The sequence below is a fragment of the Cibotium barometz genome, chromosome 3 (assembly GCF_041138505.1).
Source record: "Cibotium barometz isolate CiBa-2024 chromosome 3, ASM4113850v1, whole genome shotgun sequence".
Classification (NCBI taxonomy): domain Eukaryota; kingdom Viridiplantae; phylum Streptophyta; class Polypodiopsida; order Cyatheales; family Cibotiaceae; genus Cibotium; species Cibotium barometz.
Genome location: NC_141048.1, coordinates 34,573,335 through 34,600,143, shown reverse-complemented (window position 1 = coordinate 34,600,143; position 26,809 = coordinate 34,573,335). Strand labels below are relative to the sequence as shown.

At 45.8% G+C, this 26,809-nt stretch overlaps 1 protein-coding gene across 1 annotated transcript in view; it reads left to right on the top strand.

The window, feature by feature from the left end:
- The first annotated feature begins 1,279 nt into the window (after positions 1-1,279).
- Positions 1,280-26,809, top strand: part of LOC147639991 (fiber) — a 36,878-nt gene continuing 11,348 nt past the window's right edge. Inside the window, exon 1 of the mRNA XM_086775992.1 lies at positions 1,280-1,436. Within this exon, the coding sequence (XP_086632118.1) occupies positions 1,358-1,436 (79 nt within the window). The 5' untranslated portion in view covers positions 1,280-1,357. The remainder of the gene's footprint in view (positions 1,437-26,809) is intronic.

The following is a 26,809-nucleotide window of genomic DNA, read 5'->3' as shown; positions in this document are numbered from 1 at the left end:
CAAACATGACGCATCATATAGGACCACAACGGGTAGTTAGTCCCATCAAGCTTATCCTCAGTGGAAAGAATCCCAAATACATCATTGCGTGCTATTTCAATGGAAAGAATCCCAAATACATCATTGCCTGCTATTTCAGCCTGCAAATAACGAATCTCCGACATAAATTACAAATGTTCAAACTACCCGATGGTACTATCAACACCTACTCAATGTAAACGAGATAGTTGCTGCTATGTAAGGATAGCTCAATTTGAGACAATTAGAAGACCACATCAAGGAGAAGATAACAAAGGGGGTGAGGGCTAAGTGAACTTGCTCTGATACCAATTGTTGGAGTGGAGACGAAGGCATCAACACACACAGTTGTAGCAAGAAAGGAGATAGATAGAAGCAGAACACTGAAGTAGATTGATGAGAATGAGTGAAGTACAAATAAAGTGACATGATAAGGTCACCTACACATACTTATAAGAGTGTACACACATTTAGGGAAAAAAAACCTCCAAAGGAGGGAAAAAGTTTCCCGGCCCATTTGTAGTCTACGTCGATATGTAAGTGGAGTTATTTGACATAAGGATAGGGATATGTAAGAGGAGTTGTTTGACATAAGGATAAGGATATAGTGACCTCGATGAACTTGGCCTCTAGCCTCACATTTCTTGCTTTGGATGCTAGATGCCTCGATAGGAGACTGAACTTTGCCTCTTGCTGCCTTGAACACAAGTTACTGTAAGATAAGGAGGCATTATGGCTATTGTCACAATGCTCAAACCTCCTTTTTCCACATAATGATGTCCCTTTCTTTTAAATTTGTTTTGCAATTGTTGTGGTACTAAATGTAATGCCATTTTAGGCTTGCACCTTGCGGGTGTGTGGGCAAAGATTGAACCTAAGACTTCTGTGTTCCTAGCGTTCTCGCTTAACAACCCACCACAACACCCCTGGGTAATGATGTCCATTTGCATTTGAATCTCAAATAAGACGAGTAACGAGGTTAATACATTTTAAAGTGCCAACACGGTTGTAGTGCATTGGTTAAAGGATCCGAGTCCCAACAACGAGTTGATGCGAATTTGAATCCTGCTTGCTACAGTGTTGTACACCCATGTAGCCAATGGCGGATGTGTGAGTTGTGTAACTGGTGTGGGATGTGTGAGTTGTGTATATATAAAAACCGGTGATTTATGCTGAACATTAAAAAAAAATCCTTAAAATGTTATTAGTGTTGGTACCATTGGATAGATGGCTCTTGTTGCCTTTAATGTTATTAGTGTCAAAAGTTATGAGCAGTTAGAGTTAATAATTTCCATGGACATATTTAAAGAGTTATACTTCACAGGCACCATAGCACACCATGGGTTTCTCTGCATCTCTGAGGAGGCTCATAGTCCAGGACCCTGTTATCGCCGCCTCGTGCGGGCTCGCCGGAATCGGTACGTGTTGCCTCTTCCCGTCCCCAAATTTTACTCTTAAAAAACAAAAAAAATAAAATTCGCACCTGTTTCTCGATTTCTTCCGCTTTTATTCCAATTGTTGAGAACTCCTCATGTGAAAAATGGACCCTTTTCTGTTTAAATATCGATTTATGCAAGGTTCATCACAGTATGCCATGGCTTAGCTCGTAGTGCTGATTGCCTGATTTTCTGTAAAGAGTTATAATTGTCTGATGATCCATGGAGCTCAGTTTCACATGCAGTACTGTACTTTACTGTAGACGGAGATCTTTTCTAGTTCTAGTGTGCCGCTGCCCAGGCTGAGCAGTGTCAACATAGATGCAGGTGGAGGTGAATCTCGGTGGGCAGAAGAGAAAAGAAAGAGAACACAGTTATGCAAGCAACAGTGAGGCTGGCAGTAGAAGCCAACCATTTATGGAGCAGGCTTACTGGTAGCAGTTGTTGGTTCTGGCTAGTTCACATATATAAGAACCCCATCCACGAGGAGTATCAAAATTCAGCAACCAGGATGTGGGGATCATCAGGCAGAGATTCAGTCAGGGGTCTGATGGCATATGGAAGTCAAATCTGTGGGCAGAAGATCTGGCTAGAGACAAAGGCCCCTTGCTTGGTAAATTAGGTTGTGCACAAGTGGTCGTGCAAGAAGGTGGGCATTGTGAGCAACTGTGAGGACCTATCGATTATCTGTTGCAGGGTGGAGTAAAATGGTTATTTTCCTCTATGACCCTAGATTAGCAAGGATGTGATCACAGCAAATAGAGTAAGAGATTTTTTTCTTCCCTGAAAAAGATCCTTCCACATCTGCAGGAAGCAGACTACAGGCCTCGAATAGATATGAACCCAACCACGCTCTGAGGAGGTCAAGATACAATGCAAAAGGAGGTAGGGCTCCCTCTGTGTGGCTGGCCGCTCTTGGAGGGAGGCTACACTGGGAAAGAAAGGGAGGCCTCTCTAGGGTCTGAAATCAAAAAAACATCACAGCCCTTACCGGGAGGAAGGACAAGCGGGAAAGGCAGCAAAGGGTCTACAGTTGGATCTGCATGCTAGGGGAAAACTTAAAAATATCCTTCTTCATGCTCTTGTCTAGAGCAAGAGATATCATCGCTGGCTTTCTATGTTATTAAATCTTGCTGGCTCAAATGAGGGGAAGTTGTAGCAAACATGAGAATCTTTCTTTTTCTCTGTTGCAAACTCTGCCGGAGTGTACCTTCTTTTCATTGGCACGTACAGTGGGTCCGCCTGGAGCTTGGGCGATGCCCATTTATAAATTTGCCCATATTCTTGGATTGGTAAAAATTCTTTTCTCCACTCAGGCTAGATACCAAATTCTTCTATCTTGGGGTTATCATCATCTGGCTCTATCTTGGTGTAGCCGCCCCTTGCATGGATTGGGTGTTGCTTTTTCCATCGGTAGTTGCTATAAGCTATCATAAACGTAACCATGCGTACTCCTAGCAAGTCATGCAACTGTGGATTTGTAGCATTTTGCTCACGGATTTCCCACAATGTGCCCTCACCTTCCATAGGCATCAGCTCTTCCCATTCTAGCATAAAGGCCTCATCATTCGATATGGCATGTATGGGACCTTTTGGGTGCTGCAATGTAAGCCTTTGGAAAGATTCTTGTTGTGGGGTTAAATGGCGTTATTTGCATTAAGACCTTCAAGAACAATTTTGGCGGCTAGTGGATTACCTACTCGGGTCATATCCTCATAATCTGCAATAGGTAGTTCTTCTAGAACATCTTTGTCAAAATAATGTGTTAGTAATGAAATGAGTGAGGGTGGTGTTACCTTCATGGATGTGCTCATTGTCGGCCTTGTTGCTTGTGATTCTTTGGGGCCCAAAGTGTCAGTAGGAAAGTCAAAGTGGAAAGGAGGGGTGGGTGTATGTGAAGAGAGGAGTTTAGATGTGAGAGGGCAATGAATTAGATAAGTATAATTGTAAGGATTATCACCCTCTCTATCCTCTTCAAATGTGGGTGGTGGCGGGGGCTTGGTTGTACTTATGAACATATCGACATCTATTTTCTCTTCAAGGGTTATTAGTAATGGATATTTGATATGCTGGATAGTACAAATACAAGTATTTGCTCAAGATGTTTTGTGGACTCTACTTGAGTGTCTTCTAGCTCAAGAGGCTTTTGGAGCTGGTTTGGACAGGGAGTAGTGGCAATCCGTCTTGATGCGGCTCGAGATGAGAGCGAATGCGCGTCTCCAAGTAGGACTGATTGGTCCCACTCTAGGTGGTCCTCGGATGGTTGACCTTGCACTAAAGCCTGGAGGTATCATTGTGTAACATGCAAAAGCTCTAGTAGTCTTCTTTCAGCCCTAAATACTGCATAGGAACTCAAGGCAAGAACAATCAACATAGACGGAGAATAGAGAGAGAGAAGTGCTGTCATTTCAATATATTTCTTTAGTACAAATGTCAAAAAGGTACAATATTCTGGCTGCCTTTAGCAACCCCAAAAGTCCTATCTATTGACCTATCTCTATACGGGAGAGAGATGAATTACAATGAACAATGTTATGCCTTTTTATAGGCTCTTGGCATCGTGGCCATCCAGGATTGCTATCAGCCAGCTCCAACGGACACCAAAACCCAAAAAGCTACCGACCTGGAATGCGTGGCCGACTTCATCTTTGTCCAATATGAGCTTTTCTTGAGCCTATTGGGGGATTAGCTTTGGATCAGCCATGTCCATGTGTGTGCACGTGACATCCCCTCCTGCCAAACTTGATGTTGGGATTCCAACCTTTGACCTTGGATGACTGTCATCATCCCTTTGTCTCCACATGGACTCCCAAACTTGTTATCCTTCCCTTCCAAGCAATCTTTTCACTGAAAACCTTACCTTGTCTCTGATTCCACTTGAAATCTGATATGTGTCTGTTCCACTTTGTCCCCTTGCCTTCTTTCCCTATCGCCGTGAACATAAACATGAATCCTTCTTCTTGAAATTGATCATGGCACCCTTGGCTCCACCCCTTGGATGAACATCATCTCTTGGAGTTGCTCCATAAAAGCCTTGGCAGCCCCAACTGGCTATTGACTCTCAGTCTCATGAAACCCTCCCCTTGGGTTTGTGTGACACCAACCAGCTTCTAGGGGTCTTGACACATGTTGAGTTTCTTTCCTTGGACCTGTGCACTTCTTTTGGGACACCAACAACAATTAGCATAGCTGAGCTTGATGCTTTGATACTACTGCAACATACGAAAGCTCTGGTAGTCTTCTTTCAGCCCAAAATACTGCATAGGAACTGTCGATGCAAGAACAATCAACATAGGTAGAGAATAGAGAGAGAGAAGTGCGTAATTTCAGGATATTTCTACAGTGCAAAAAGGTACAATATTATGGTTGCCTTTAGCAACCCCAAAGGTCCTATCTATTGATCTTGCTTGTTTTAAAATTACTGATTATAGACTTAGTTTTCCCCCCCCCCCCCCCCTTTTTTTTTTTTTTTGCAAAAAGGAGACTTCTATTAAGTATGAACAAACCTTACAAAATCATGGTTAGAAGCAGGAGCAAAACAAAACCTCATCCCAAAATGTAGGTTGATCTCAATCAGTATGGGGCACAAAGGTGCCAAGAGAGAATCCTGTGGGGGTCGTTGAGAAACCTTGATCCCACTCCCTCATGAAAACAGTGCACTTTGTATGCGAAGATCTTGAAGGTCGCTATATGCGAGCACATGTGGCCATAAGAGAGTGAATAATATCTCCCCATATAGTACAAAGGCACCGAGTGTTCTATATCTGAGTGCCCACAATAGCCTCCATGCATATGTCCTCCAAATTTGCCAAGTTGTGATACTGACAATCTGCTCCCAAGCAGTATCAATCCTCTGCAGAGGTGGTCTATACTGGATATAAGGAATATCCTGGAGCATGGAGCGTTGGGCCACACCTTTGCATATGATTATGGCAATGTCCTAATCCCTGCCCTGAAAAAATATTTGTGGACCAGATTGAGTGAGCCAAGCAATAGCACCCCAAGTAACATAAATGGTCTCTCCTCAATCTGCACATAATCTGAGCTAGAGAGCCCCAAATCCTTGGAGCAGTTCTACATCCCCAGATACAATGTTGTATTGTCTCAGAAGCTACTTGGCATTTGGGGTAGGTGGGATCTACTCCAAAAATAGCCCTCCCATTGATTAGTGGGAAGGCTACCATGTAAGAATAACCAAAAGAAGTGAGAGATCTGGCTCCTCTCGTATGAGTGCCAAAGTGTGTGCCAAAATCTCTTTTGAATCAATGGGGTAATGTTATAGCTGTCCCAGTGTGGCTTGAGAGTAGGAGTCCTTTGAATCTGCCCAAGTAGAAGGAGCCTAGCATGACGGACAGTGTAGCTAAAAAAAGGCTTACTCTTCATAAAATTGACTGCATCAATCCACTCCCACTCTTCATAAAATTGACTGCATCAATCCACTCCCACTCACCAGGATCCCAATGAAGATATCTGATAGGACATCCACCATACAACCATAAGCACCAAGACCCATGGGTCACAATATCAAATGGAGGGTCAACATGCCACTGCTTTCTTGAGTGGCTAACTACTCTCACATTTTCCGGGTGTCCAGGAAACAAAGTGGGAGGGGCAGGAAGAAGGGTTGGAAAGAGCCGAGGAGGGGTAGAAGAGGAAGGCAGGTGGGGTGACTGCAGAGAAGGCAGAAGTTGGGTGAGAAGCTTGGCAGGAGCACTGGCGAGCATGAGAGGGCAAACAGCAAGAGATGAGAAGGCGGGCAATAGGTGGAAGGCGCTCAGGAAAAAAGAATGCGGGCAAGAGCACTGGTGGGCAGGTAATGGGCAGGTGAGGACAGGCAAGAGAGAAGGCGGGTAAGAGAGGGTGGACGACAAGAATGGAGAAGGCGAGTAGCAGGTGGAAGGCTCTCAGGTGGTGTAGGGAGGGGAGATGCACAGTAGTACGAGGAGCTTCCTCCCATCGTTTTAATCAACAATCTAGTTCCAACACTCTTGTCTGTTCTACAAAGGGATCGTGGAGGTGATTGTGCACATTTTTTGTTGCAGTGCACGGTACTTTTGGAGTTGTATTTTTTTGGGCGTCCTTTGATAGAGTTTACAGCTTTACGCTAGGATTTCAATGGTTCTCGATGCTGCGTGGTTAGTTCTGTGACTTTGATGAGTCCAAGCCACAGGGAGCATAAGTCTTGACTACCATCAAGGCCAATTCACCGATGTGATTCGGTACACTGATGTGATTTCTCTATAATCACATGAGATAGCTTTACAGTTATCAATATCATGTGAAGGATGGGCCATTGTGCCGGTTGATTTCCCTTGAGGTGTATTAGTTTTACTGGTGCTTTACTAGTAATTCCAAAATGTGCGAGTTAAGTATCTACAGACTAGATATCCCTTTCCATTATCGGATGTCCATGGATGAACCATGTGTTGTGGTTGGTCTAACGAATATACTAGATGTTGTGCAACTGAGGAGGATGTCTTTACAATAGTGTGGAAAACTTCGAGTGACCATTACCTAATTTATAGGATGCATTTGGCTCACATATATGTTTTAGCCTTGCTTTACAACAATTGTGATGATCTTTCGCATGATTGGTCAATACATTGGTTGTATGCTTTCTCACATGACATTAGTTGCTAGCAAGTTTCTTTAGGTGCACTTGTGATGCACCTTGGCCTCGTCTGAGTGTTTGTGGACGAGAGATGCTATAGCTTTGGTATGTGAGAGGAGGTTCTTTGACAGGACTTGTTCATTAGGCGAGTTTTGATCTTATGAATAGGGCATGTACATTGGGGTGGGCAAACATAAAGGGTTGAAAGGTGGTGCGATTTCTAAGTACGATTGGGTAGTTCGTTGTGTTGAGATTTACTGTCTCTTATGAGAAGCTGTATGATATTATTATGGATAATATTTGGGATTTCCTAGCATTCTTCTTCTGTGATTTGGACAGTTGTCCATGGGTCCTTTGATTGAAATGACGAACTCCTGATGTTCTTCATGAGATTTGTGTGTAGGACTTAGTTGTGGTAGCGGTCTTAGAGTTTGGTTGGCCATTTTTGGTTCCGATTTTTGGTGCTAGTGAGTAGCTACAAGCACATTGCCTTTTGGGAGCTGTCATGGTTGTCATTTTTGAGTGCTATGCACTTATGGTAGTCCTAGGATTGACGGAGAAGGTGGTAGGGAATGTGGTATTGGGCAGATTGATGTGGTGTCTAATCTGAAAGTGATCAACATTAGGAGTCTGATTGTATCAAGACGAGACCCAAGAAGGAATGATCACTCTAACTCAGGCTTATACGTCTAAAAAGACATCTTATATGGAGTATATCCTAGTGGTAAGGGATGTCAAAATACGCAGCGGAGATGATAACCAAATCTGAGACCACCAGAGCAAGTAGAGTACAGAAAATAGACAGCACAAGAGAAGGAGAGAGATAGGCGTGTAACTCTTCTCTATACACAAGATCCCGAATCTGAAAACTGGATACAATGATGTGGGGGCCATGGGGCCATTTTATATGGCCCCATACATGCAGTCGGCCTGTGCAAAAACAGCCGACTTGGCCTACATGTCCACGACCAGCCCATACATGCAGTCGGCCAGCTGCGCATAGTCGGCCAGTATGCAGGAGAGGTCGGGGACTACACAGGGAAGTCAGCCAGCAACGAGCGGCCAGCAACCAGATCATCCGACCAGCAGTCGGCCACCATCTGGATCAGATGGGGTGCAGAAAATTGCCTCCCACACCATGGGAAAAATGGGGAAAAAATACGGGCAGTGAGGAAAAATGAGAAAACACCTATACAGGGCGGGCACACCCACAACAGAGGCCCGGTGTGTGATAAAGACAGGAGATGACTTCTAACACCCCCTCTCAGCTCCTGGCTGTGAAATCAACCTTAGGGAGCTAGAGTGCCGCGCTTGAGCGTAGCCTGAGGTAGAGTCTTCGTGAAGAGGTCCGCCGCATTGTCCTCTGTCGAACAATAAAGTAGCAAGATGTCACCAACCAAGATCTTCTCACGTACAAAGTGATACTACATCTCTATGTGCTTGGTCCGGGCGTGGAAGACCGGGTTCCGAGCAATAGCTATACAACTATGGTTATCACACTGGATGACTGTGGGCTCCTTCTGTGGAAACCCAATCTCGCCTAGCAGCCTCCGCACAGCCACACAACCTCGCAAGCAGCACCACAAGCAGCCCGGTAGTCTGCCTTTGTCGAAGATAGGGCAATAGGTGGCTGCGTCTAACTACTCCAAGAAACTGCTCCTGAGCCGAGGGTAAAACTGTAACCTGAAGTAGATCTCCTCGTGTCTGGATCTCCTCCCCAATCTGAGTCACTCCATCCTTGGAGTCTGACTCCATCCCGTCCTGTGTAAAAGAGTCCTAGATCCTTCGTACTCTGCAGATACCGCAAGATCTGCAATCCTGCGTCCCAATGAGACTTCAATGGCGTCTACATAAAAGAGCTCAACAGCCCCACGGAGAAGCTCAAGTCCAATCCGGTGTTCAGCAACCAGATCAATGAACCAACCAACTTCCGATACTGCGTGGCATCAACTGGCTCACAAGGATCAGTAACAGTTAACTTTGTGTTTGGGTTCATTGGCGAAGTAATAAGCTTGCAGTTCTCCATCCCAAAGGCCTCAAGCAACTCGTGAACATACCGCTGCTGAGAGACAAAAAACCCCCTCTGGGTCTGCCAGATCTCCAATCCCAAAAAAAAGTGGAGTAAGCCTAGATAGGTCATCTCAAACTCCTTTGACAAGGCAACCTTCGTCACGTCAATGTGCTCCACATGACCGCTGGTGAGAATGAGATCATCCACATAAAGGATGATAATCGTAACCATGCCGCGTTCCCGAAAGAGATACAGGTTAGGATTTGCAACCGATCTCTGAAAACCAGTCCGAACAAAGAAGGAATCAATCTTTTGATTCCAAGCCCTAGGAGCCTGCTTAAGACCATACAAGGCCTTACGTAACCTGTAAACCATCCCTTCTGATCCTGGAACAACAAAGCTTGGAGGCTGCTCAACATACACCTCCTCCTGCAAGTCACCATTAAGGAACGCAGATTTTACATCCATTTGATACACTGGCCACCTCTGAGAAGAAGCAAGGGCAAGAATGGTCCGAATCGTGGTCATCCGTGCTGTCGATGCAAAGGTATCCTCGCAGTCGATGCCTGGCCCCACTGAGCATAACCTTTAGTCACAAGTCTGGCTTTGTGTTTGTCCACCGACCCATCTGACGCATATTTGGTCTTAAAGACCCATTTGACACCAATGAATGACCGTTTCGACGGCCTCGATACCAACTCCCATGTTTTGTTCTTCTCGATGGCATCAAGTTCCACCTGCATGGCTTTCCTCCAAGTATCCTGTGAAAGGGCTTCCTTAATGGAAATGGGCTCCTTGTCCTGCATAATACGAGACATCAAAGCATAGTTTACCTGAAGAAGCTCCGCTGTGAGGGCCGTCCTTTGTGGTCCACTCGGAGGGTAACTCCGTGACACCTGACTCCCGAAGGGTGTCCAACAACCACCTGGGTACTCGAACAGATCATGGATTTCTTGCCGTTGCGGGGGCTCTACTCCAGCTGCGGGCTCAACCTCTTGTATTGATTGAGGTTGATCAACCAGAACAATGGTCTGGGAATCATCGTCAGACTCTTCTGGATCTCCAAGAAGTGGCAGTTCCTCGACAGTGGATACTGGAACATGCTCATCAAAGACCACATCCCGGCTGACAACAATCTCATTCCTCTCTGGATCATACAATCTGTATCCCTTGGAAAGAGAATTATACCCCACAAATATAAGCTTGCAGGATTTGGAGTCAAGCTTCCCCCTCTGCTTCCTCGGAATATGTACATACGCATCACTCCCAAAAACACGGAAGTGTGAGACATCAGGTTTCCTGCCAAAGTATGCCTCAAACGGAGTCATATTAGGTACTGAAGTCGTTGGAGACCGGTTGAGGGTATGGACAGCCGTTGCCACAGCCTCTCCCCAAAGTGGACGAGGAAGATCACGATGCTCCAGCATGGTCCTCGCCATCTTCACCACAGTCCTGTTTTTGCGTTCTACAACTCCATTCTTTGAAGGCGATCCTATATTGGCCAGTTCCCTCTTGATGCCATGATCTGCACAAAATCTGAGAAATACATTCGAGGAGAATTCACCCCCTTTGTTAGCCTTGAGAGTCTTTACTTGCAATCCAGACTCTTTTTCCACCATCACGTGCCAATCCTTGAACCGTGCAAAAGCTTGGTCCTTCTGTGAAAGAAAGTAGACCCACGTGAATCTGGTACAGTCATCAACAAGCAGCATGAAATAGAGAGATCCTCCCAATGATGGTGTTTGCTGAGGTCCACACAAGTCAGTGTGAATCAACTCCAATGGTTTTGAAGCCCGCCTGGAAGCCTGCTTCGGAAAGGTTTCCTTGTGCTGCTTACCACGTATGCAAGAACTGCAACGTCCTTGCCTACTGCCAAAATCTGGCAAGCCAACCACCATCTGGTCACGGAAAGCTCGCCGCCGCAGTGCATCCACATTTAAGTGGCCAAAACGAAAGTGCCACAGATCTCCGACCTGAGAACCTGTCAATGAGGAGAGTGCAGAGAGCTTGTAGATACCATTCTCCACACCGCCTTCCCAAACAACCTGGCCAGTCTCACGGTCCCGTAGAGCAACTGAATGCTCCTCAAATTCCACCCGAAAGCTAGTCTTGCATACTTCATGCACTGACAGAAGATGAAAACCAAGAGCAGGGACGTAAAGAACACGGGAGGCATGCTTGCCCCCTTGCCGTCGGGAATAATCTCCATCTGGCCCTCACTGTGTATCGGAATGGTGGAGTTGTCGCCAATGAAAATGCCACCGGATTGCCGTTTCAGATCCAAAAAGAAGTCACGGGACGGAGTCATGTGCTTGGAAGCACCACTGTCAAGAATCCATTCCCGGGTATCCTTCGCGGTGAAGCCAACTGCCTCCTCGCTCGAAGACGATGAAGCATCGGAGTCCATCATCTCTAAGTGCACAAATGCAGGAGTCTTTGCAGCTGAGGCTGAAGAATCAGCACTCTTCCCAGTCCGCTTAGGACACTTCCTCCAATAGTGGCCTTTCTCGCCACAATCATTGCAAAACCGCTCGGCCTTCAGTTTCTCTCGTTCTGTGTCAGGCTTCTTCTCAGAAGACTTCTCCGGTGAAGCCTTCCCTTTGCCCTTGTTGTTATTCCGGCCTTTCGGCCGTCGGCCAATTAAGGCCTCCGAACCTCTGCTGTGAGGAGGGTTCGTGAAACGTTCCTCCTAGTCCAAGACCATGGGCACAAGCTCCTCCTAGGTAATGGTGCTGAGCCTGCCACTAGTAATCAAAGAGGAGTAGAAAGCGGAATACTGAGTAGGCAAGTGGGACAGCAAAGTAATGGCCATATCTTCTGATGATATCTCCTTCCCAGCCTGGAGGACTTCCTACTGAAGGGCTTGCAGCTTGTTAATGTGCTCCCGCATTGTCGACGACTTTGCAGGGTTCATAACCCGCATTTGCACTTTCAAGGAAATCCTCTTCATGGGCGATACCCTGTTATAAAGAGAAGCCAAGTGCTGCCATATGCCTCTGGCCAGCGTCATATGCTTAACGTGATTGATTACTTGCGGTGTGCAATTGAGGGAGATAAATGACCGGACCCTGGCGTTGACACGATCCCACATCTGTGTCTGTGCCTCGTGGTCCTTCTTCGTTGACAGTAACTCCCCTTCCTCTGCTTCCGGCTGTGGAACCCCGATAACGATGAAATCAGCAAGGTCATATGACTCCAACACAAACTCCATCATAACCTTCTAGATTCCGTAATTGTTCCCGTCCAACTGACAGTCAACTGGGAACGTGGGGAGAGTTGGGATCTTCACATGCTTCTCAGCTAGCTCTAACAAATCTACCATCGCGGGGATGTAACTGAAAAGGGTGGGTGGGTGGGAAAAGAAAACTTTAAACCTGCAAGTGGCTGTCCAGCAACTTAGCCCGCCTTCCTCTTGCTACTTCTCTTCCCGAACAGTCCCTAACAGTCCACCAATCAGCAACGCAACAATCCCCCTCTTGCTCAGAAAACTCCCAAGATCTTTCAAGAGCCTAGGGCTCTGATACCATGTCAAAATACGTAGCGGAGATGATAACCAAATCTGAGACCACAAGAGCAAGTAGACAGCACAAGAGAAGGAGAGAGATAGGCGTGTAACTCTTCTCTATACACAAGATCCCGAATCCGAAAACTGGATACAATGATGTGGGGGCCATGGGGCCATTTTATATGGCCCCATACATGCAGTCGGCCTATGCAAAAACAGCCGACTTGGCCTACATGTCCACGACCAGCCCATACATGCAGTCGGCCAGCTGCGCATAGTCGGCCAGTATGCAGGAGAGGTCAGGCACTATACAGGGAAGTCAGCCAGCAACCAGATCATCCGACCAGCAGTCGGCCACCATCTGGATCAGCCGGGGTGCAGAAAATTGCCTCCCACACCATGGGAAAAATGGGGAAAAAATACGGGGAGTGAGGAAAAATGAGAAAACACCTATACAGGGCGGGCACACCCACAACAGAGGCCCTGGTGTCTGATAAAGACAAGAGTGACTTCTAACAAGGGACACTAGGATTTGGTGCATGTAGGGTTTCTTGATGTACCTTTTTTTTTTTCGGGAAAAAGATCCTTCTATTAGTTACTGAGAAAAGCAGCCAAAATGGCTAAATACAAACTCGTCCTCATATGGGAGCGATAGTCAAGATGTACAAAAGGGGAAGGATGCTTTTCGCCTCCGGTTGGCCGCTCTAGGAGGAGAAGGCTATCTCATACAATGGGCAGCGGGAAACAACGACAAGTGGATGATAATAGCAAGTGGGCTTGCCACTACCATCAATAAGAAAGGGACCGCGCCACTAGATCCTTAGGAAGGCCTCCCGGCGCTTCCGCATACGGTCTAAGCCACTCTGAAGCTGTCCCCATTGGCCACGGAGGGTATGAATGATATGGAGCCAGATGCTTCAGATAGACTCCACTGGCGGGGTGAGGGTGCCCTCGATGTCTTTGCTACATCGAGCTCTCCATATTTGCCATGCAACTATACTGCTACAAATCTCTCATCTCTGGCTAGAACCTGGCGTCCACCACAACAACCTGAAGGAGGAGCTGGAACTGGCACTGTAGAAATACTAAGGTGAGAGACCTGAAGTGCTAGTTCCCCACCTTCCTCCTCATAGGGCATGATGATTGCAGCCTCAATGACCCAAACAAGAATAGAGTGAATTTCCGTAGCCGAAATCCATTCCACTTCCAGAAATCTGAAACAAAGTGCGGCGGAAGGCCTTGTGACTGCCAGTGTCTTGTTGTTGGAGTGCCCTCCACTTGTGGCATCTGAATCCTACGGCCCAACCATGCAGTGTAAGCAAAAAAGGGGGTGCCATGCGTCTCCTCAATGTCCTCAGGATCGTGCCATGTTCACTCTTTCGGGTCCCACTGGAGACTTGTAAGCGGCCGGCCCTCCCAAATCCATATTATAGAGTCTCTCTGGCCACATTGGCCGGTGGAGGGTCGATATGCCACTCGTGTGCATGAAATCCAATCACGCTCACCCTCTGCAAGGTGCATCCCCTGAAGTCCTCTAAGGGAGTCTCAGATCTTTCCAATCTGCCATGAAGCCCAATAGAAAAGGTGAGTAGGGCGGAGCTCTCATTTGCATCATGAAAATGGCAAGGGTATATCGTGCTTGGTGAACACTCCTAGCCCATTGCAGAGGAGGGTCCGGTAACGGGGCTAGCCAATCTGTTGAAGTTGAGGCTAAGTCTGTCTCTGCCTCAAATCCCACTAAGACCTCTCTCCTAGGCCTCAGGGGGCAGCTGCCTGAACGTGAGCCAATCTCCAAGTGACCTAGTGGGGCCGGTGCTCAAAGCTCCCCATGATACGTGCGGGCCAGCCCTGAGCATGTGACCGCTAGGTAGGCAGACCATGGGGCTCTAGATAAGAGGCTGGCGGATCTGCTCCTCAGAGGCTACTGGAGCCGATTGTTGAAGGGCCGGCCTAAGATGATCCTGGGCATGCAAAAGACTGGTTGCAAATCTATCCTTAGATGCTGGGTCGAAGCCGCATGCTTGCATCTCTGTAAAAATCCATCTCCTGCTAACCCGTGCATGGTCGGAACAAGTAGTGCCAGCCAAAATACCAATCATGCCACCCTACCCACAAGCCCACACATTAGCATAGAACCAATCGAGTCTGGATAAGTTAGGGCTGGTATTAATCCTGTCAGATCTGGAGAAACACATACTCCCGAGACTACATCCAAACTTTAGAAGATGCCAAGGGTCTTGGCCCGTGAGAGCCGAAATCAACTCCTCCCATACCGAGTATTTGTACCTGATACAGTAGCCATGCCACATCCGAGTCTGTCATCGGTCGACTCTAGCATGTTAAAGTCCCCCCCTCCCCCACCCCCCACACCAAAAATTTGCCTATGGCAAGGATTGATGGACTGTTGCTAGAAGGTGGCTTTGCTTGTTGCCGCGTTCGACGCGTAGACATTTAGGAAGCCTACACAGTCCTCTCCTAACTTGATGGTGACCCATTGAGCCCGTCCAATGAGACTGGTGCATGAGTCGACCACTGCCGGCAAAAGCTACTCACTGTCGGAAATACATACTCCACCTTGTGTCTTGGAGAGGCCAAACGAGTGGGACCAAAAGGTGTGACTCTTGCCTTGCAAGATCTTCCCGCAGCGGCGGGGCTGTCCCTTTGAAAGATGGTGCTCTTGTAAGAAGAGAATGTCAATGGGACCACCAAGTCCACTTATATGATTTGACAAAGAAAGCCGTGGGATTTCGGTGGGCTAAAGCTGAAAAAGAATCCTTTGAAGCACTAAAGTTTTATGCTAGCAAGGGACAGGTATTGATTATTCCAGATTTATCAAAGCCATTCATGGTAGAGTGTGATGCTTCACGAGATTGCATTGGAGCAGTCTTGAACCAAGAGAGTCATGCTGTGGCCTATGAAAGTCGAAGACTTCAAGGAGCTGAAAAGACCGCACCTACATACGAGAAAGAATTAATGGCTATCATTCACACTTTAAAGATTTAGAAGCACTATCTTATGGGTGTTAATTTTGTTATCAAGACGGATCATCAAAGTCTTAGGTATTTTATGTCTCAACCTAAGATATCAGAAAAGCATATAAGATGGGCTAGTTATTTGGTCCAATTTCATTTTCAGATTATGCATACCCATGGGAAAGACAACAAAGTAGCAGATACTCTATCTCAAAGACCCATGACCCATGCAGTTTCTATGGGATATTGGACTTCACTATGATAAAAGATCTTTATGCTACAAATGAAGATTTCAAGGACATTTGGGACAGGTTACAGAATGGAGACTTGGTGACTTCTTGTGTTATGAAGAAAGGGTTTCTTATGATGCAAACTCGTTTATGTGTGACCAAGGATTTGAGACCAAAGGCAATGGAAGAATGCCATGCCCCATCTTATATGGACATAGGGGTATCATGACAACAACTCAGGGTTATTTCTTTTGGCCCAGCATGAGAAGGGATATCGAGCAATATGTTCAAGAATGATTGGTTTGTCAGAAGGTCAAGGTTGATCGATAAAAACCTGTAGGATTATTACCTCCTTTGCCAATTCCCAATATTCCATGGGAAAGGAGTGCTATGGACTTTATCTTTGGATTGCCAAAGTTTGGATTCAGGAATGATGGAATATGGACTATTATTGACAGGTTCAGTAAGCAAGCCCACTTCATTCCAGAGTAAAGAAGATCATTTTCGCAGATCATATGGCAAGATTGTTTATTCAGCAGATTTTCAAGCATAATGGATTACCCAAATCCATTGTAGAGAATAGAGATCCTCGGGCTGCCAGTTTCTTTTAGAGCACTTTTTGACAACATGGGGACAAAGCTGAGTTTTTCTTGGACTTATCATCCTCAAACAGATGGACAAAGTGAGATTGCAAACCTCACTATTTTGGATATGCTAAAGTGTTATGCTCTCGAAGCAAAGGATCAATGGGAGAAGTACTTGCCATTGGTTGAGTTTTCCTATAACAACACTGTTCACTCTTCGACAGACAAAGCTCCTTTTGAGGTTATATATGGCAAACCATTGTTGTTGCCTATTTTGAAGACCAAGGAAGAGTTGTTTACAAAGTAAAACTCAAGGGTATATCACTTTGTAAGAAATTATAAGTGTGCAAAAAACTAACTATGTGTGCATCTTCTCCCAACATTTGAATTATATGGGAAAGATATTCCTACAACCCACCGGATATAGTGGTGGGAGAGTTTGATCTTTTTGCTTGCTAGACCATGTTCTATATATTCTCTATAGCAAACAACAAAGAATTTTGCAACCTCATCAGAGATGATTTGTGGAGGTCTTCTTTGTTGAGAAGGGTTCTTTAGTGGATTGATGATGAGAGGTGATTGAAATGCTCCCAATCACTATCATAATCTTTCAATCCATGCATATAGTCTACAAATCTAGTGAGAAGAAATAAGATAACCCTTACCATGCCAAGAAAAAGACTTAAAGCATGTTACTCATTTTTATCATATGTTGAGCTAGTACTTGATATGATCTTTCATGCGGATGAGTTTATTCGAGATTTGGTCCTTGGATACGACCTTTGCACAGGTTCAGAAGGCTATTGAGACATCTCAAGCCAAGCAAAAGAAAGTTGCAGATAAGCATAGAAGGTCGGTCACTTTTGAGGAAGGGGATTGGGTGTCGTTGCGATTTGAAAAAGGAAGACTTAGAAAGTCAAAAGCTAAGGAGCTCAAAGAACCCAAGCTTGCCCCCAGATATTATGGACCTTTTCAGGTTACCGAGAAGATCAACGATGTAGGTTATCGATTGGACCTTCCAAATCATTGGAGGATACATAATGCCTTCCATGATGTCAGTTTATTGAAGCCATATACAGGACTACTCCCAGAGGAACTTGTATTGGAGGATCCACCAGAAGTGGAAGAACAAGAAGAAACCTTACAGCCAGAACGGATTGTATTCCATTCCATGAGAAAAAGAGAAAGGACAGTGGTCAGGAAATTCCTCTTGAAGTTTAAGAACTATTCACCTATGGATGTGAAATGGATGCCAGAAGAGTACTTCAAGGACTATCCACATATTCTTCGAGTTATGAGGAAGCAGTTGGTCCAGATGTATTTGAAGTATAGGCTTGAAACGTCTTGTGCTCAAGACAGATTTAAGAGGGAGAGATTGTACCCCTAGCCCTCTTCATTGTATATATTTATACTGAAATGGAATTGATCATTATCTTGCTTATGTAATGGTCTTGATTGGATATGCTCTAGTTTGGGTGGCAACGATGCTCGAAAGCTGAAAGAGCAAGATTTGTAAATGGGAGGCAACAATGCCAAAAGACCCATTGGATGGCAACGATGCCAGATATATTGGACTTTGCAGTCGGGCAGTCATTGCGACCAAATGGCCCGGATGACTGTATTGGATTTCAAAGTCGGGCGGTCATTGCAACCAGATGGCCCAGATGACTGTATTAGATTTCATAGTCGGGCGGTCATTGCGACCAAATGGCCTAGATATTTATTGATGAACTCTCGGGTGGTCCTAATGACCAGATGGCCTTGGGGGTAGACTGAGCGGTCCTAGTGACCAGATGGCTTAACACGGTTTCGATGAAACCAGACAAGACAATCCATGAACAGGAGGATCATTACTTGTCCATTGCATACTGATGTATGTTTGAATTTCTTTGACTTTGTGTGCTGTTTTTGATGCGTGGACAATGCTTAGATTTATGGAATGTGATAATCCTCTGGGCTCCAGATTACCTGGCGAGTACCTGGAATACCCAGTAGACGCGAATAATGCAAACATGTTTGTTGACTAGCTTGTGTCTAGTTTTTGCAAAAGGTGAGTATGCATTTATTATATCTAACCCCTGTTACATGCTATGAAGAACATTTACCATCAAGAACAAGGACATCGGTCAAAGAAAGGCATAAAGATGTTGCCAAAGGAGCCGAAGGCACCACATATATGAGGAAAGACCAGATGCACAAGAGCACCAGATGGGGCATGTACCACGATTATATCTATTCCATAGTTGAGGACAATTGTGATATAAGAGGGAGGGAATGTAACTATTTGGTCCTCCAAGCTCTTTTCACATGATAGAACTCATGCCCGAACATATGGAGAGGATGATGGACACATGGAAAGACCAGATGCACAAGAGCACCAGATGGGGCATGTACCACGATTATATCTATTCCATAGTTGAGGACAACTATGATATAAGAGGGAGGGAATGTAACTATTTGGTCCTCCAAGCTCTTTTCACATGATAGAACTCATGCCCGAACATATGGAGAGGATGATGGACACATGGAAACAAGGTCCCTAATGCTGGCTTTGGAAAAACCATCAGTCTTGGTCAAAAGCAAGAAAATAAAACAAAAGCAAGAGGCAAAGCAAAAAACAAGGCAAGGCAAAAGCATGGAACCCCCCCCCCCCCCTCTCTCAAGTATATAAGAACCTTGTACCCTCATGGTGGAATATAGAGAAGTACTCTTGGAGATTCTTGAAGAAGACTTGTGGTGGGCATCATTAACCTTGTCTTCCCTCTCTAACTCCAAACAACACCCATCTCCACCTCTGCGCCACCCTGCAGCGCTCAGCCGCCACCTCAGCGCCGTCCTGTGAAGAAGCGCCACTGTCCCTAGAGCTCAGCTTCGCCGCCCAGAGCCCACTTCCGCCGCCAACACCACCACCACTTCCATCGCCTTTCGCTGGCGTCACCACCACCCACAGCCGCCTTCCGCCGGTGCCTCCACACCCCAGAGCCCACTGCCGCCGGTGCCTCCGCCACCCCAGAGCCAGCGTTTCTGCTGCTGTGTGCTCCTTCTTAGTTGCTTGTTTGCTGCACTCTACTACCCCCAATAGCACCACCTAAACCAAGTGTCAACCGCCTTCTTTTGGAGGGCTGCCACGCGTTGAAGAAAAGCCAAGCTTCCGCATATTACATCCAGAGCAGCTCGTGGAGGATCCACAAGATCCACCATGTCGGTGTCCTCCACCTCTTGGGTCCGGAAGAAACTGGTGATGGTTGGCTGCCGAGGGAGGGGGCGGGGTGGCTGGGGCCTGTGTCTCAAGAAGGTGTCCCTATGTCTGCAGAGCTCAAGCACGAAGAGGCCAGGCAACCTTGGTCCTGGAAGTCAATGATCCTATTGAGTGGACCGAATCCCTCACGAAATAGACAATGAAACCTCCCGCGGATCTCATAGTATACTGGGCAGCGGCATATGTAATGCTCCTCCGTCTCAACCTCTGTGTGGCATAGTGTCACCATTTGGCCACCCGAATGGTTCACTCTTGCTTTCACACTATGTACATATTGGATTAGTGTCCATGGCTTATGGAATATGCCTATGCAGGTGATTGACACGTGTCATGCTGTATAGTTGGATATGATATTCCGCTGGGACTTGATGTTATCATGCCCGGAATATCTGGAGGACTTGGCTTTCCGCTGGGACTTGTGCCTTTGTGTACATGCCCGGAAACGCCTGGAGGATTGGCTTTCCACTGGGTCTGGTATCGCATATACTTGCCTAGAAACGCCTGGTCTTATATGGTTTCATGAACGGAAATTGCTCATGCCAATGCTGCATTGCATAGCATCTTTATGTGCTTGCCTGCAAATGAAATTGCATGCTGTTTTCATGCCTGCATGACCTATGTGTAGTTCCGGGTAAGGGGACGCCCGCCCGTGAACCGTGCGTGTGAAACTTTCTGCTGACATGGTTGTGTGGCATGTGAACAGGTGGTAAGTATTACCCAATCTAGGCTCAAATAGCCCTTAGGACTTAGCCAATATTTATAAGTGAGTGCGTTCCCACTTCATTAAAGTTTGGGCGCCCAAAAGTCACTTATAAATTATGACCTCTTCCAAGTTCACACTCACTGAAGTCCCGAGGCGGACAAGACTCAATGTCCAGGACCTGATCCTCCCTTTTTACTCATAAATGGGCATCTCCCCGTGTCCCTTCACCTGATTGGACCCCAACTCACTTACGTATTAAGAGAAATTCGTGTTTTCTCTTCATGAGGATTTTTGGAGGCTGAAAACTCTGTTTTTCCACCATTTCTCTCCATTTCCAAGCTCTCCATAGCCATACCCAACTTGCTAGGGTGTTTTCCAAGCTTCCAAGAGTGTTTCCAAGTGCTAATCACTCTCCTACTCACTCCCAATGACTGAAATTCAGCAAAACAGCTCTCATTTTTGCTGTAATTTCTGGTCTTTTTGCTGAAAACCCTAATTTCAGCCTTCCTTTCTCAAGTTGAACCATAGGGGAAGCTTTCCCAAGGTTCCCTTCATCCTCTTGAAGACTTTTGTCGCGAAGGATTGCGGCAAATCGAAGATATCAACACTTCTAAAGCTTCCAACGCGAAGGCTTCCGCTTGCAACAACTTCTATGAAGATTGGTAAGGTAATTGGACAATGTATTGTCATTACTTACTCAGTAGAAGGGCAGGACTCCTTGTTTAGCCGCCCTGTGTAGTATTTCTCTTGTCCTATGTGCTCTTGAAGATGTTGCTACCTTGCTTGGTAGAACATAGAGCCAATGGTAGAGAATATGGGCACTGAAGTCGGGCCGGGCATCAAGGCAGCTCCTTGGTGATCTACATCGACATACCATTGTTTTCTAAATGCTGAATTTCATATGCATTGGCATGGAGGATTTGGCAATGGATGCCCGTGAAACTATGTATTGAATTTCTCCAATAGTAATACAATTTACTCAAGGGAGGGGTCGGCCGTTCCGGCTCATTGTGTGCCTCTTGTCAAATTCAGCAATTTACTTCTTGTATTTGAGCAAGTGTCCTTCAAATCTTAGTGTATTTAAGTGTATTGATTAGCATTGTGTTCAACCAAGTTACATTGGTATCAGAGCATACGGTTCTCTTTCACTTCTATCGTGAGAGATGATCACCGTGAACACTAGCTATCTCTACACTTAGAACATTATGGACAGCCATACAATGAATGTTGGAGATGCTAATACAAGAGGCAGGGACAATGAAATGCGTGCCTCCAATGCTTTACAGGATGAGCAAACTCATGTGGTGCACAATAGGGAACATGAATATGTGGGACAGCCGTCCCGTGGCAAAGAGAAGATGCAAGAAGAAGAGTCCATAGTCTTGAGGGCTGAACTTACTCGTATGCAGGCTCTTCTCCAAGCACAACAAGAAGAATTGAATCTCTATCGCCGAGAGGATCCATTGGTACATGACCGTTTGAAGACCAAGAAAGCTGAATCTTATATGGATCATGCAATGGCAATGATTGCTCAAGAGTTGCACATGCAACCGAGGGATGCAGCACGTGCATACTTGGCTCGTACCGAGGATGCCTATGCAGAAAAGGCAACCATCCCACATGTCTTGGAATCCCCACGAGTGCCCGAACAAGAAGTTATGTCTAAGAGGATGAACCTCCATGCGATGGGAGAGGAACAATCAGTGACATCACGCCATGCAGGAATACCTCATGTAGCCCGTGAAGGATACAATGTTTATGGCAGTGGTCAAAATGTATGTCAAATGCCATTGCCGGCTGAAAATGTACATGCACAACACATACAACATGGGCTGCAATTTTCTGTTGGTGCAGGTATTCCGCGTATCTCTCATGCCACTCATGCCTTCGAGTGTGCTCGTGAGGGAGAAGCTATGGCTGAAAATGTATCAATGCATGTTGAGGGGCCAGCCATGCCTCATGCTTACAGGGCACATGTATCTATGCCTTATGCATCACCTTTTGGTCCAAAAATGATGCCAGTCACAGGAGTTGTCCCAATGGACAAACATGGGGGAAAACATGTTGAGATGCACACACATGCATCAAAGTCTCGTGACTTCAAAGCCGGAGATAAATCTGTGAAGTTTGACACATATCATGGAGAGTATGATGCATCAAAGGCACTTTCTTTTATTGCCCAGTTTGATATTGCTTTCAGTGATGAGGATTTCACTCAGAAATCCATGATCCGGCATGTAAGCATGTTCATGAAAGGCACTGCTGCCCATTGGTGGCTCACGGAGAAGCTCTCACCGAATCCCGTTAGATCATGGGAAGAGTTCAAGGAGAGGTTTTATGCTCAATTCTTGCCTCCCAATGCATTGAATGAGATAACAATGAAGTGGGATTGGGTAAAGGAAAATGAGGGAGAATTGGTAAATGCATATGTACAAAAGTTTTGGAAAGTGCTTTTGGAGGTGTCTCCATTTATGCATGTCACCGAGGCGGAAAGGAAGAGAAGGTTTCAATCGGGATTGCAACCCGTGTACAAAGCGGGATTACAAATGTATCCTGGTCATACCTTACACCAATTAATCGCAGCCGCCACCGCCATCGAGCAATTGGAACTCAAATTGAGTCGATCCAATACGGCTAAACCCTCATTTCAAGGCAAAGAGAGGACTGTCCAAAACCTGCAAAATGATGGACAGCCACCTAAAAGGGACCAAAACCAAGCCAAATCAGGTCCAAAAGCTGAAAATAAGTTTGCTAAAAAGCGCCCTTATAAGCCGGCAAACTTTGGTCTTAGTGCTGAGAAGAAGGAGCAATATATGCGTGAAGGCAAATGCTTTACTTATGGCAGCACTGAGCACATGGCAAAAGCATGCCCAAATAAGAACAAAGCTGAAAATGCTAACGTACAGAAGCCTAATGTGCATATGGTGCCGGATGTGCAGGGCAACACTTCACATGATAGCAAAGATAGGGTTGTATGCAAAGCTTGGGGACAACTCAAGGATCAGCCCGCTTTGTTCATGTTTGATGATTGTGCATCTGAAAATTTCATATCCACTCAGATGGCAACTACTTTGGGTATTGAAGTGGAGGACATGGGTCCTCAAATTGAAGCAGGGGCTGCCTTTGTTGGTAGAGAAGTGCAGGTCATGCCTATTTTTGGCAAGTTGCGCATACACATTCAAGGCTATGTGGATCATGAGGATTTTCTTGTGGCGCCTTTGAATGGCTGTGATGTATTGCTTGGAAAGCCTTGGCATACACGTATTGATCCGTGCAAGGCTTACAAGACTAACAGGATCACCTTCATACATAAAGGCCGAGAACATGTAATTGATGCTGGTGAAGAGGGTGATACCATTCCCCTTGTATCTCATGTACAAATTAAGAAAGTAATGAAAAAGAGTGTTTTTGCATACTTGATTTTTGTACGAGATCATGTTGAGAAAAATAATGTACATGTAAACACTCTTAGTAATGATAGACTGAAATTTTTGCAAGAGCACAATGATTGTTTTGCTGATGAGTTACCAAATGAGTTACCACCTGTACGACCGGAAGATCATCGCATTGATCTTGTGCCGGGTAGCTCACCACCTAATAGGCCAGCCTATCAAGGATGGATCCTTTCGTATGTGTGTGGATTATAGAGCTTTGAATAAGCTTACCATCAAGAATCGGTTTCCGATTCCACGCATAGACGACATCCTTGACAAGTTGGATAGATCGGCATGCTTTAGCCGAATTGATCTCAAGAGTGGATATCATCAAGTGCGTGTAGTGCCTCAGGATGTACACAAAACTGCTTTCAGGACAGCATTTGGGCTTTATGAGTATCTTGTGATGCCTTTTGGTCTTACAAATGTCCCGGCTACATTCAATAGAATGATGGATCGCATATTCCGTGGGTACAGGAAATTTACAGGTGTCTTCTTTGATGACATCCTAGTCTTCTCGAAGACCGAAGAAGAGCATAAAGCTCATTTGGCTATTGTTTTTGAAGAGCTCCATAAGCATAAACTCTTCATAAATGCAAAGAAGCGTGAGTTCTTCTTGTCAGAGATACATTATCTTGGGCATATTGTGTCCAAAGATGGAGTGTGTTGGGGTAAAGGCGTTATGCCCACCCTTATAGTGTGTACAAGCCCATAAGTTATAGTACATAGTACACTTAGTACTTTTAATGTACTAAGTGCACTATGTGGACTAGTGCAATATACATGTGTGATAGGGGAGTCACACACTCATGCTTTTCATGAGTTGACTTATCCCCACAACTCTCACTCTCTCTCTCTCCCTTGCTTCTCTGTGTATATCTCCCATGAATGAACTCTAAACCCTAATTGCAGTTTCTCCGCATCAACTGGTATCAGAGCCAGAGTGAGGTTTGCCTGGTTCATTCGGAGCCTGTAGGTGTTGAGAAGGGCGACCTTGCAGCTTCTGTTTTAGGGCAGGTGCCCTTCGAATCTTTGACACAGGCAGGCAGCAACTTTCCCATTCAGCAGCCTGTGTGTGAAGAGGCGCAGCCACCCAGTTAGCGCAGCAGAAGCCAGCGCATCAACAACAGCAGCCAGCGCATCAACTGCACCTACAGGTAGTCGGCGGGCGTCCATCAAGTGGGTGAAGCGAAGGCTTTTACTACTTGACACGAGCCGGCAGAAACGGTGCGGTGAGCGTGTAGCCTTGGTGGCCACAAGGCGTTAGACGTGCGACGGGCGCCGTGCTGCTGCAGGTTCACGCAAAGCTGGCGGATAGGCGAAGGCAAACGCCCACCACCGTGACATCGTGATCAACGCCCGACCATTAGCGAAGGGGGCGCCCGTCAGCAAGCTTCCATCTGGCAGCAACCTGGTATTGTTCTGTGCGCTGCTGGGAGTACAGGCAACAACCTGGTATTGTTCGCATCACTCGCCCTGACAAAGCTCGCCAAAGGGCAGCGCTTGCAGCAGTCTTCTACACCACGCTTGAAGATACTCACATGTGAGGATTTTTCATCAGCACAATCTTTCTGCAGCAGCACCAAATTCATCAACCCGCCTGCAAATCAGAGAAATTCAGAATTTCATAGGTATTTGCCTTCAATTTTTTGCGAATTTCTTATCAATTAAATCAATTGAGCAAATACAGGTGCCCAATTGCTCAATTTTTGAGCAAAATTGGCAAAATTGGGTGACATTGGTCACAATCAGGATAAATTTGCAGGAAATTGGTCAAATCAGGATCAATTTGCAGGAAATTGGATGTCAAAATTTGGGGCTTTTGATGTAATTGTGCAATTAAGCACTCATACATGCTGTATGATGTGAAAAATCGCACATTTGGGCAAAATTGCAGCAAATTACAGTGCAAATCAAGGGGCTTTTGTGCCGATTGGGTTGATTTGCATGCACGCAATCGCATTTGATGCTGTGGTTAATGTGCTGATGCCTTACAAGCACTCAATGTGCCTGTAAATCAAGGGGCTTTCATGTATTTGATGTATATGTGGCCAGGGGGAAGCATCGTGAACACTCTGGATGCCTTTACGTGCGTCAATGTACCATGTATGATCAGAAATTGATCTTAAATCAAGGGGCTTTTCAAGTTTGTATGCTTGTTGAGCTTGGCAAAGCAGCAGGCAAGACATTTATGCCTTGAATCTTCAGAAATCAGCTTGCAGTCAAGGGGCTTTTGCCCAATTTCTGTTCGGGACTGTTTTATGCAGTGTACAAGAGTGTAAAAGTCTGATTTTCACTCATTTGGACAGCCAGGAGAGCATTTATTGCTATTGTACCTGCTGGTACAGATTTGGCACAGCTTTGTGCATGTTTTGGCATGGCTGTACACTGTTTTGAGTGACCAAAAGGTTCAATTTTAGCTGCTGAAATTGCCGATACAGGTTTGGTACATCATTGGTGAGCACTTGGTACTGCTGTACAGTACTTTGGAGAGGCAAAAAAGCACATTCAAGGTGCTGTCCAAAATCTGCAGCAACCAGATTTTGGTGTTTTCATCACAAAAAGTGGGAGAAAAGTTGCATTCTTGCTTCCGCAGTGGGAGATAAAGCTTGGGAGAACATTTGTGAGCACTTTGTGTGCTTTTGGTGCAGTGTTTGCACATCTTGGGTGCAGTGTTTGCACATTTGCAGGGAGTCAGGCATTAAAGGTTGCATTTTGCTATGGCAACCACAGGTGAGAGCTCTTCATTGCTTCACATCAAGAAGCTTGAAGGCTCGCAGAATTATGATATTTGGCAAACCCAGTGCTACAATGTGTTGCTCCAGAAAAAGCAGCACAAGCCTATCAAAGAAAGGGGTGTGATGCCCGCTTCTCTTACAGCTGAAGAGTGGGAAGATATGGATGAGCTGGCAAGATCTACTATCATGTTGTCTGTGTCAGACTCATTACTTTTCAGCATTCGTGAAGAGAAGACAGCTTGGGGAATGTGGCAGAGATTGCAGGACTTGTATGCCCAACAAAGTGCCTCAAGCAAAGTGTATTGGTT